This window comes from Girardinichthys multiradiatus, chromosome 11, assembly GCF_021462225.1.
Source record: "Girardinichthys multiradiatus isolate DD_20200921_A chromosome 11, DD_fGirMul_XY1, whole genome shotgun sequence".
NCBI lineage: Eukaryota > Metazoa > Chordata > Actinopteri > Cyprinodontiformes > Goodeidae > Girardinichthys > Girardinichthys multiradiatus.
In genome coordinates, this window is record NC_061804.1 from 41,370,896 (window position 1) to 41,383,576 (window position 12,681).

At 40.8% G+C, this 12,681-nt stretch overlaps 2 protein-coding genes across 2 annotated transcripts in view; one reads left to right on the forward strand and one right to left on the reverse strand.

Moving 5' to 3' along the window:
* The first annotated feature begins 289 nt into the window (after positions 1–289).
* Positions 290–3,758, forward strand: ckma (creatine kinase, muscle a). The gene is made up of 8 exons (XM_047378218.1): positions 290–445; positions 1,494–1,701; positions 1,818–1,972; positions 2,119–2,251; positions 2,473–2,644; positions 2,759–2,882; positions 2,968–3,157; positions 3,283–3,758. Exons 2-8 carry the CDS (start codon positions 1,509–1,511, stop codon positions 3,459–3,461), a joined length of 1,146 nt encoding a protein of 381 aa, XP_047234174.1. The 5' UTR covers positions 290–445; positions 1,494–1,508; the 3' UTR covers positions 3,462–3,758.
* Positions 3,759–11,084: 7,326 nt separating this feature from the next.
* mark4a (MAP/microtubule affinity-regulating kinase 4a) overlaps positions 11,085–12,681 on the reverse strand; it is a 36,920-nt gene continuing 35,323 nt past the window's right edge. Inside the window, exons 17-18 of the mRNA XM_047378926.1 lie at positions 12,324–12,368; positions 11,085–11,287 (exon numbers count right to left, since the gene is read on the reverse strand). Of these exons, the coding sequence (XP_047234882.1) occupies positions 11,223–11,287; positions 12,324–12,368 (110 nt within the window). The 3' untranslated portion in view covers positions 11,085–11,222. The remainder of the gene's footprint in view (positions 11,288–12,323; positions 12,369–12,681) is intronic.

The window sequence follows — 12,681 nt, forward strand, 5'->3', positions numbered from 1 at the left end:
TAGCACAATGATTCTTGTTCTCCCTGGCACACCTGGCAAGCCAGAAACGTTTTTTTCTATCTTTACTTGCTGAATCCCCTCTGCTGTATCTGCACCTCCAACAACATTACTCCTCTGACCTGCTCCTCCCCACTCACATACACCCTGTCACCTTACTGGAGCTATGTATGGCTCCTGGTGGGGTGACGGTGGGGGTCCAGCAGAAGTAACCTTCTTGAATGACAGTGTTGCAAAGGCACACCTTTCATAAACTGTTCAGAGTATCAGTACAGAAACCAGCCAATGAGAGCTCAGCAGTCACTAAAATGGCAAAACGAATGGCCGATGTCTGCCCAGTATATAAACAGGGAGCAGGGACCTCCATTGCTGGGTGACCCCTATTTTGGCTGTGGTGAACAGGATCTGATCCCAAGGACTGTTACCTCTGTTCTTGTCTTGTGTGCAGGTAATATATATATATATATATATATATAACACAATAATATTTTGAGGTTAAGGAAGGTGAAGACCAGAAGGTATAAATATAGTTTTTACTGAGCTTCCCAAACATTTTAGTGGCAGATACCCATATAATGTGTTAAATCCATGGCAGTGGAAGACTTTATGGCTGGACTGTTAGAAAAACCACTAAGGTTAAAGTTATAGATAGTCTTTTTTTCAGCCTTAGGATATGTTTTTCTAAAATAATGGATTAGGTTTGTCAGATTACTGAATTTGTCCACTTCCACTGAGTTCAGCAAAGCTGACTTGAGATATTTTAGCTTTATCAACATCTGTTAAGGTAACGACTCTCTACATGTGTTCACGCAAAGATTTATATCATTTGGAAGGCTATCTGTAAATAGGGACTAAATAGTTTAGTGTATGTTGGGGAGACAGCCTAAATGCCACATATATCCAACAAGCTGTTTTAGCCACTTGTTTTTTTGAGCTTTAAACAACTGGTAAACCTAAAGCAGTCCTTTTTATATTAAGTAAAATGTATGTAGTGAAAGACAACTAGAGAAATAAGCAACAGAATTCAAAACCATGTCTAAGAAAATGACTCGTCTCAAGTGTCTAAAAATCTGTCTGATGATCAGTATATTGACAACTGTGAGTAATAATCTCAGTGCTTACACTTGTTGTGTAACAGTGTGATATGTGCTTTTAAAACTTGTATCTTTACCAAGATTATTAAGGTATTGGCTGTATGGGCTGGGTACATAAAGGGTGTACAATCAGATGTACTCAGGCTAAAAATATCCTGAGATCAGGCGCCACTCTCTCCCTCCATTTCAGCGTGATATCCGAGCCTGAGTCTGAGTGACACGTGTTACCAGGATTCCTCAGCAGACACCATTTAAATTTTGCAGCTGTCCCGGAGAATTTCTTCAGTATCCAAATCATATCCAAATAGTCTCACAGCTTCTGATTCCCTTCACATCGAGTCATTAACATGTTAGCTCATGATCAGCCCAAGCTGCAGCTTTGTAATTTTTCTCTCCTTGTAGTGTTTGAAAGCAATCATGCCTTTTGGAAACACCCACAACAACTTCAAACTCAACTACAAAGTTGAGGAGGAGTTCCCAGACCTGTCCAAGCACAACAACCATATGGCCAAGGCCCTGACCAAGGAGATATATGGCAAGTTGAGGGACAAGCAGACACCAAGTGGTTACACTTTGGATGATGTGATCCAGACTGGTGTCGACAACCCTGGTGAGAGAAATGGAAGAACTGAACAGTAAACAAATACATTTTAGCATTACTAATTTTTTGCGAAACTACTACAATTGCATTCACACTCTTCTCGTGTACTTGCGCCAATTCTTCAGGTCACCCCTTCATCATGACTGTTGGCTGTGTCGCTGGTGACGAGGAGTCTTATGAGGTTTTTAAGGACCTGCTTGACCCCATCATCTCCGACCGTCATGGTGGATACAAGTCCACTGACAAGCACAAGACTGACCTCAACTTTGAGAACCTGAAGGTACAGTCCTTTCACTATCATGAAACAAAAGCTCTATAATAAATTAAGGCTAAAAGCAGATCTATATAGGATTTCACCAACTACAAAGATTTCCACATAAACACCACCAATAGATTGACACTGAAATTCTCTAACTTTTTGATTAGGGTGGCGATGACCTGGACCCCAACTACGTCCTGTCCAGCCGTGTTCGTACTGGTCGCAGCATCAAGGGATACACCCTGCCCCCCCACAACAGCCGCGGCGAGCGCAGAGCTATTGAGAAGCTGGCCGTTGAGGGTAAGCTATAATTAGTTTGAGAGAAAAGGAATGAATAGAAAGAAAACACCTATAAGCAATAGATGAGGTTGTGTCATCTAAAGGTAAATGGTAAACCCAGTTAGAAAACAAAAAAGAAAATACATTCATGTTTTTGTTCTCTTCCATTTACGTACAATCAGCAAATACCATCACTATCCTCCTTTGTTTAAGCCTTCCTGACACACCGTCTGTCCTTGCAGCTCTAACCAGCCTGGATGGCGAGTTCAAGGGAAAGTACTATCCCTTGAAGTCGATGACTGACGCCGAGCAGGAGCAGCTGATCACTGATCACTTCCTGTTTGATAAGCCCGTCTCTCCCCTGCTGACCTGTGCTGGTATGGCCCGTGACTGGCCCGACGCCAGAGGCATCTGGTGAGTGCGGCCAAATAACTGGCTACACAAAATACTTAACTGAAAACCTCAGTGACTATTTCTAATTCTTTTAAGCATTTCATTAATTCCATTTTTTTTTTTTTTTTCTCATAGGCACAATGACACCAAGACCTTCTTGGTCTGGGTCAATGAGGAGGATCACCTGCGTGTCATCTCCATGCAGAAGGCTGGCAACATGAGGGAGGTCTTCAGGCGTTTCTGTGTTGGTCTGCAGAAGGTAGGTGATGACGATAGGTTGAAAATAAAATGTATTTGTGTTAATGAATAAATCATGTTTACCAAAAATCTTTACATGACATAAGATTGAAGAGATCTTCAAGAAGCACAACCATGGCTTCATGTGGAACGAGCATCTCGGCTACATCCTGACCTGCCCCTCCAATCTTGGCACTGGCCTGCGTGGTGGTGTCCATGTGAAGCTCCCCAAACTGAGCACACATGCCAAATTCGAGGAGATCCTCACAAGGCTGCGTCTGCAGAAGCGTGGCACAGGTATTCACAAATTGTATTAATTTGACACTTTATAGATGAGCTTTGCTAGCTGAACAAGATCCTAACAGAGTACAGAGAACTGGAAATGGTTTTCAGCCTCTCATCCCTTTCCCGTTCTTCTTTAGGCGGTGTGGACACTGCATCTGTGGGTGGCGTGTTTGATATCTCCAATGCTGACCGTCTGGGCTCCTCTGAGGTGGAGCAGGTCCAGCTGGTGGTTGATGGTGTCAAGCTTATGGTTGAGATGGAGAAGAAGCTTGAGAAGGGAGAGGCCATTGACAGCATGATCCCCGCCCAGAAGTAAAGAGGGACAACCTTCCTGTTTTCTTGTGACATTCATGTGCAATCGAGCCAGCTGATGGGCATGCAGAGAACAGCTGCTCTCCTAGAGACTTTTGCCTCTGCTAAACTCTTTCCTTTCTTCCGGCTTTTTTCTTTCCTCTACCCTTTTGACTATTTTCCACGTTCACCCCTGTTGGTTGGTAACATCCTGGGATCAACCTCCACTGAGCTGGGCTCTCCTGGCATATGTGGCATCACCTACTTTTTGTTATAAAAAGTGATGATTAATGAACCTGTTCAATAAAAAAGTGCCCCATTACAAAATGTCCAGAGGTCCTTTTGTTTGTTCGCTGCTTTTGTTGAGTCATGGAAAAAATGCCTGCTTGTTCCTTTGCCATTTTTAAAATTTGCAGTCAGTACAGTCAGAGGAAAATGTAAGTTTGTAACAACACCTTTAGCAACTCCAATTAGAAACAACTGTTTCTCTGAATGACTTTTTTAGACTTTTACATTGTTGTTGAGGTATTTTGGCCCACTCATTACAACGTTGTTTCAATTCTCCAAGGTTTGTTTCTATGCAGCTGTCTTAAGGTAAAACCACTGCTTCCCAATCAGACTTTTTCTTTTCCAGCCATCCTGCTGTAGATCTGCTGCTGTGCTTGGATAATTAATCTATGAATGACCATAGTTCAGCACGGTTTCTGCTGCTGGACAGATGGGCTAAAATTAGATTCCTACTGTTAAATGGACTGAACTTATATAGCGCTTTTCCAGTCATACAGACCGCTCAAAGCGCTTTACATTAGAGCCACATTCACCCAATTGCACTCACTAACGCTCACACATTCATACACCGATACGCAGATCAGTAGGCAACTTGAGGTTAAGTGCCTTGTCCAGGGGCACATTGACATATGGCAGGAGGAAGCTGGAATCAAACCCACAACCTTCTAATTGCAAGACAACTACTCTTCCTACTGAGCCACAGTTGCCTGTTAAACTGAGGAATTTATTGTCATCACCACCATGCTGGACAGCTGGTTTAATATTTTTAAGTTTTTTGGTTTGTGCTGAAACATGAGCCAGTGCATTATAGCCAAACACCTCTACTTTGGTCTCTCCGGTTCAAAAGACATTGAATTTAAGGCTCTTTTAGAAGAGGTTGTCTTAACAAGCATAGTTTAATAGTTAGTCTTTTTTCTAATGTTAATGTCATGAACGTAAAGATTTATCTGAGATGAAGCAATTTGTCGTTTAGTTTGACTTATGAGGAGGGACTTAAATTGTTTAAATATTACATCATAACCCTCCCAGACGGATTGGTAGCAACAATTGCTTCAAAAGCTTATTGCAGTTGCCTTGCTGCCTTGACAAAATTTAACTTACATCTATATACTCCAAACCAACTGTCCAAACATTGGTTTTTGTAGCGGTGGAAACACTTACTAATGGCCCATTAATTACAGGCTTTATTAAGCTACACAAACTTAATGAGGTAAAAAGGGTGCACATTTTTACATCTAGCTTATCCTGTTTGGCTTGTTTTGTATAATGAATATCAGTAAAATCAGTTGTATGTGTGTTTGTACACTTGAGGAAACATTTAAATAATTTTAGAAGCCAAACATAAGATTATGTTATTACATTCTGATAAAACTTTTGATGTAATAGGTGCATTTTCCAGGGTTCCTTCAAATTCCTACAAGTTCTTAGCTCTTTACATTGATTTAAAAAAATAAAAACACTAAGGTTTACCATATGTTTATGCCATATATACAGTGGGGAGATAAGGAAGAAAGTAAGAATAAAAATAATCTAAGGAATGACGTGAGGAATAAATTAAGAAAGGAATGAAGGAATGACACAAGGAAGGATAGAAAGGAAGTAAGAAAAGTAAGGAATAAATGACAAGGAAAGAAGGGATGACAACAAGGGAATGAATGAAACAATGAAGAGAGGAAGGACGGCATGAAGAACACATGGCAGGAAGCAGAGAAGAACTGACACAGGAAGGAAACAAGGATGTAATGAAGGCAGGGATGACAGAAAGAAGAGAGGAGGGACAAAAGGAAGGAAGGACAGAAAGAAGAAAGGATACAATGAGGGGAAAAAGGAAGAATCAACAAAGTAAGGTAGGACACAATGAAGCAAGCAAAAAAGGAAGGACGAAAGGAAGTATTTTCTTTTTTCTTATTTATCCCGACCTGAAAAGCACTGAAATCAAATTCCAGGCTTTTCCAGACTGTCGGAACTTTGACACTGTTTTACCATGACTATATATAAACACCATATGATAGCCAGTAATCAGGAGAAGATTGTTATATGGGGCTACAAGGTGGCAAAGGAACATATTAATTCAAAGCCAGGAAAATACTTACAGTTTTGCAAACACAAGACGCAGAAAAGGGCAATAATGCCAACATCTGTGAATTTTATTCAACTTCAGCTCCATGTTTTCTTCAGATACCACAACCACTTAGCTCATATCGCCTCTGTGGGAAGAAATTTATCAGCAGAACAGTCAAACTGTGAGTATTCTTAGGAATGCTTTGCATATAACATCTGAAAATTACTTTAGAAATGAAGTTGCTGTAAAATACTGAGCCTACAGGCCTCGTAATACTGTTCTGTTCCCTATAACCAGACCAGACTCTCTTCCTGAAATTTCACACCAACAAATACTCCTTTAAAAATTCTTCATGGGGTGACACTGTCACACTTCAAGACAATGTCACACCATCCTAAGCAATAATAGCAAGTTGTGTAACTCCAACATATTATCTTTATCTTTCAATTTGTTTCACACATATTTCAGATCAGACACCGGTAGTATAGCTTTTCTATGGCTTTCTTGCAACTCGGGGCTTTTTAAACGTTATGGTGTTAGCAAAATTGGTGTGAATTCAAGTTAAATCTCTATCGTCAAACAACGAGGTGGATGAAAGTCACCATATCTCACTGGAGCCCTTCTGTTTGTTTGTGTTGAACGTGGTGGTGGTGGTGGGGGGGGGGCTTCACTGATTAATTTGTTTGTACAAACTGAAGGTGTCTGCATTTCATAAAGCCTCCAATCCAAGGTGTGCATCATAGTTCTTTTTTTTCATTGGAATCCAAACTCTAAAGTCATGCAGGATTGTAGGTTGGTTTGCTCCCCCATATCACTGACAAACTGTTTTAATCTAGAATTACTTCCCTTGATCTAACTATAAATAAACCTTGAGCTCTAAGATATATACTATATTCATATATTTTATATACAGCCATCAACTGACTGATATAAATCCTGTTTTTTAATGATATTATTCTAAAAAATAAATAAAGTACCTGTGCAAATATCCACAAATTGAAGTGTTTCACATTTAAGACATTGGCGCCCTCCAGTGACTAGTACAGGGCATGACCTAAACAGGTACACCGGAGGAAGCTGATTCAAGTCAAAGCAAAGTGCATTGAGGTCTATATTACTTAATGCTAATATACACCACAATGAAAACCGTCCAGGGAGTGGACAAGGACAAACTCCTGGCGCCCATGTTGGTGCGTGCTTCTTAACCTGAGGGCGACAGCAGGTCCCCTGTTGGACTCCCAAAAGCAGCACACACCAAACAGGACCGAGAAGATTCCACACGACATGACAGAGTGAAATACGGCTGATTGTTTCCCTGTGGGGGAATGAAGCCATGATTCATACAAAAAGTTCTTGGTGTGTATGACAGATGGGGTTAAATCAAGGAAGTTGGTGAATTCCTGTTGGGTGTGGACATGTGGGTGTGGAGGTGGGATGGGGCTCATTAGTTTGGGTTACCATGAGTAAAACCACAACTGAGAGAAAGTTTTAACAGTAAATCAGCAGCCAAACAATATGACCTCTGTAGTCTACGCAAATATCACAGTACGTTGTTCACTAAAAACAGGGAGGGAGCATAGAAAGCTTTCTCAGTTTTTTTTTTCCTTTTTTACATTAAATAAATACTGTATGAAGGCGCTGGGGGGTGTTCACTTTAAAGGCAACTGGACTAACAAGAAGAAAACAGTATCCACATTGCCTCCATTGTGCCTGTCCAAATACAGAACACACCCCCTGATCTCTGCAGTCATCAATAATGGACTGAGGAGGTTTATACTGTCCTACAGAGGTAAAGATACACATCTAGGAGAGTACATGGGTGAGGTGGAATGAGAGGTGCTGCTGCTTGGCTGATCCGTGTTTTGGTGCTTCCCACCAACAAGAGATGACGAGTAAGGTGAGATCATATGGCAAAGAACAGAGTCAATAGAGGAGTTGCATTGCATTGATAGTACACTACATTTGCAGTGTTATTTGTTATTCTGCATTCATTGTCTTCCTCTTATCAGAGATCGGGCTGTAAAGCCAACAGGTCCTTGAAGGAATCCCAGACACCCCGCTCCCCAGTGACGTTCCCCAGCTCATTCTGGAGAATCCCCAGACATTCCCCAGGCCAGAACGGAAATATAGTCCCTCCAGCGCGTTCTGGGTCTCCTTCTTGTGGGACATGCCTGGAAAAGCCCATGTGGCATCCTAATTAGATGCCCTAACCACCTAAACTGACTTTTTCATCTAAAGCTCCACCAGGATGATGGACTTCCTCACCCTGTTTGTGTGGCTGAGTGGTCACCCTACAGAAGAAACTCATTTCAGATGTATTCATGATCCCTGATTCTGTCGGTATTTAAACAGGTAGTAAAAACTGGTGGCCTTAGCTAAACAATTTGAACAAATGGAAAGTGTCTGCGTTTTATAACCATACACCTGGATTTGTCATCTGTTCCCATTTTAGTAAAACAGATTTTTTTAACGAACAACTTCAGTTTAAGAACAAACTACAAATCACTACTTGAGACGAGTATAGTTGAAAAGTGGGACAACATCTTACATCTAAGCTTCAAAACTTTCCAAGTCACAGTTTCACAACTACGAAAGTTTTCCCTCATAGCCTTTTATGCCTTCAGTTGAAATTCCTTCTAATAAGATTCCAGAAAGAGCGACTGGAGTGTCTCATGCAGCAGAGTAGCGCTCCCCGAGCTGTCACCTAGTTTGCTGAAGGAAGGTGATTCTCCTCAACACAGACAAAGCTGGGATTTAGAAATATTTCCACTCAAAAATGAACCCATCACTTCCTATAAGGTAGTGGTGTTTTGAAACAACAAGCTGGAGTCTGTTAGTAAAATAAAAACCTCCTGCCAGGTTGCTATGGATGCTTATTAATGATCTAACACCAGCTTGTTAGACTCAGATATATCATTCTATGCAATAAGCATGTTTACTTTTGAATCACCACTAAATTAAACAGCAGTTTATTCTATATTTTAGCCTAGCTATGACATTACTGTATACATTTTTTTACTAAATGTTTTGACCTTTTAATGCAGACTTCTGGCTCTCTGGTAGTTTATCTAACATTGACTTTAGATTTTATAACATTTGTGGCTGATATATTTTGGTCTTCATCACTTTTACAAGTACATGACATAATTCGGCACAGATGACTGAACACATGCTCTCACACCTTTCAATACGTCTGTGCATCAGATCAAAGGAACTAAATAAATGTTATTATGGCTATAATAGTAATATCCCATTGTGATATTACTTTAGGAGCAGTGACAGTGGCTGTATTTCTCATTCCAAATAAAAGTGATTAGATTGGGGTTTATACATTTTTGTTTTAATACTGTACCTCTATAAAACCTATTTATTAGTATTTTGGTTAGGGTTATTGTAGAGTCAGAATATCATAACTAATTACTGCTCTAAGCAGAGGAGCAAATCCCAAATCTGAAGGGAACCAACGTTTACAACAACTACTTTTTAATTCTTTCCCTGGCACTCTCAGTGGTTCCGGCTTCACAGATTTAAACGTGTGAATCTTTCAGAAATAATTCCACACAAAAGTTGTTTGTCTGTTATGATGCCTTTTTGTCATCCAATAATTTATTTGCTTTTTTTTTATTTAAAAAAACCTGTTTTTTCATTTTTAGTTTCCAAACTAAATTCTGGCAGGTATTCTGCTGGATATGTTTGAGCCCTTGAATGCCAAGGCGTGATAATCAGATTGGACAATAATTTGTGAAAGCTGTAGTTGACAGGTTCAACGCTAGGATGACTGAGGGCAGCAATGAAAGTAATGAATCAGTTTTCAAGAGGAGAAAATACACAAGGGCCCTCATCTGGCAAATGTATTAGTCATTAGACTTACTCCAACAAATGTTTTCATGTGCCTAGGCAAGCATTAATGTTAAAATAAAATGTGTATTAATTAAAATAATGAGTAATAGGTTTGTTTTTCATGAAAACACATTTAGTTTGTCATTCTGACTCAAGGGTATGGGTCAGTACCGGTATCTAGGAAGACCAAGGTTTTCAAAAGTTACAGCTTCAAAACTGCTAAAATTTTAATAGTTCAAAATACTATTTTCTCTGGCCGATCTGACCCCAGAATAACAATGCTGCCCCCTCCCACACCTGTTGCTGCACACTGGTCTTACTTACAGCAAAGACAAAGTCAGCCGTATGGAAATACATGGACAGTAAATAAGTGTTATAGATACCATTTAGTAAAACAATAAATATGAAATATAATTTTAGCTGCAGAAGAAAGAATTGATGCTTTGTTTAAAAAAAATAAAAGTAATTAGAAACTGTATGCATTTTTGTTTTAGAACTTTGCGTTATTACAGCGATGTGTTGTTTTTACAAAAAGTTATCAAACTGTGAGAATCTTAAACCAGTCTAACCGGCCTAATAGAAAGCTTTTCTTCTACAAGTTCATGAACTTCAAAATCTTATTGTCTATTTGGACATAGAATGCCTCACCGTTTGGCTATTGTTACTCCACATTAGCCTCTGATTGGCTATTTCACAGACACAACAACTCCCATTGACCTTAGTCTGACATAATTATCACCAGACTGTGCACATGAGTCAATGCAATGCAACCCTTTGCATTTGCCCATCTGATCACTGAATCGGACATTTTGTCATGTATGTGAATGTCTGTAAATGATCAAAAGGGGGGAAATAGAAGGAAACAGTGCATGTGACTGTCATATAAAAAGAGCTTAAAAAAGGACTGGGTGGTCGGTGAAGTCTGATAGCCGAGGGATGTTTCTTTCTGTTGAGATGAGAGTGACAGTGGGTAAAAACAAGGATCAGAGCATAACAAAACAAAAGAGTCATTATGGCTAAGAGTAGCAATAAAAAATATTCAACAAGATTCCATCTGATCCAGATCCAGTGGTTTGCAGTAGCTCAGTGAAGAGGCTGGCTGAGCTGGGAGCGGTAATTGGGTGGACGGTGGAGGGCTTCGGTCAGCGTTACCTTACTGTTCCGGTGTGTGTGAGTCTATGTGTGTGTGCAGAGGGGGTACTCTTGAAAGGGTCCAGCCCCTTGCCCCATTTCTGTCCCCCGCTTCCCTTCTTCAATTCACTTAGTGCACACACATAAACACACAAAAACACACTCTCAAACGCACCCGAACACTCCCTCTGGCTCAAAGTTCAAGGTCCTTCGAGATTTGGGTGGCGATGTCACGAAAAGCTAGCGGTGCCCCCCAGAGTCGTGTGTAGCGTACCCCGTTGGAAGTCTCAGAGGTGCTTGTGGATAGATGGCACACCTCGGCCTCAAAAGCCACACGGCCCCCTGCCACGCCATGGGTGCAGGAGAGCAGAAAGGGGCCGGAATGGTGGACCTGGCAACCACATCCGAGCGCTGCCTCCTGCAGAGCCAATACCACCTCCGCAGGGTCCCGCCGCCCACCGCCTCTCAGATTCCAGCCACGTCCGACGGCCCGGGGCTCGGACGCTTTTTGATACCCAGGTAGATGGCAACTAGGGAAGAATATTTCAAGCATCAAGTCACAACTGCTCCAACTAAATTTAGCACAAAAAGTAAAGAAATTGGTGATGTAACCATGTTTTATGAGAATAAATCTTATACTGTTGGAAAGCCTGTTTATTTCCCTTAAATGGTGCCACTGTTGTGAGAAAATGCATTTGTTGGTTGAGCAGCAGAGTTGAGTAGGTGGGAATATGAAAAACTGGCCAAACCTTCTCTGCCAGTTGCTTTTGGTGGTGTGGCATTTCTTTCCCTGGAAAAACAAAGCTTCTCATCATTGGAGGCAGAAAGATATTGAGACAAGATTTGATAACCAGTGGAAATCCCAAATCTCCAGTCTTAGGGACCAAACTCTACCCTTCAAAAATGTCTACACTCACCTCCACAGAGTGGGGTTTATCAGACACTATCTCCAGACATTTGGAGTGGAGAGCATGGGATGGTCTATCTGCAGGGACCTCGACCCCAGTGAAAAATTATAGGATGAGCTTGAGCATGCAGTTTGTGCCAGAGTGACAACAACACCATCATGCTGTCTGAACTGCCAACATGTTGGTAGGAGAATGGCATGCTATCCCACAGCAGTGTGTAACCAAGCTGGTGACCAGCATGAGGAAGAGGCGCCAGGATGATGAGGTTGTGTGCAGTTCTTCTCCGCACTACAAACCCCTGTTAGTTAAATGAATAAACCGTTAAATTGCAGATATATCTTTGTTTGATCATCCAACCCAACAAACAAAACCAAACAAAAGTCAACAGCAGACAAGGCTGTTTGCCATTTTGCAGAGAGGAATTGGCTGTTTTTTTCCATTGGCAGAACCACATACTCAACTGTGCTGCTTAACCCACAAATGCATTTATGTACAAATGTGGCAGCATTTAAAAGGAAAGAACCACACTTTGAAACAATACAAGATTTATTGTCAAGAAGCAAAGATATACAACAAAGACATAAAAAAACAATTAAAAATTGACTTTGTTTTTGTGCCAAGTATCGTCTTCAAAAGCAGGTCGAGTACAAGTACTCACCTTGTGACCGCAAATCTCCGGATTCCCTCAGATTCATTTGTGACCCTGCAGGGCAGACAGAGTAAGAAGTAAATCCACCAGAGTACAATAAGCTTTAAAAATAATCCTCAGTTGTCAGATGAGATGGCATTCAGCAGTGGATACCATACAGTGAAACCAAATGAGCTTCAGCAAAAACAAGCAAGTGATGAAAAGAACACTGTTCTGGTTCTATAGAAACATGTTTGTGTGTTGTGGATCTCACACTTCATACAGCATGCAGGTAGGAGTATGTTGTGATACTTGTGTGCAACTTATCCATATTGAGTATTTTATTCCACAAAATAAAATCATAACACAACAACTCTACTATTTATGC

Coding starts and splice junctions, on each gene's coding strand:
- ckma (XM_047378218.1), top strand. CDS start 1,509: ATGCCTTTTGGAAACACCCACAACAACTTCAAACTCAACTACAAAGTT. Junction 1,973..2,118: donor TCAACTTTGAGAACCTGAAG/GTACAGTCCTTT, acceptor CTTTTTGATTAG/GGTGGCGATGACCTGGACCC. Junction 2,645..2,758: donor CCCGACGCCAGAGGCATCTG/GTGAGTGCGGCC, acceptor TTTTTCTCATAG/GCACAATGACACCAAGACCT.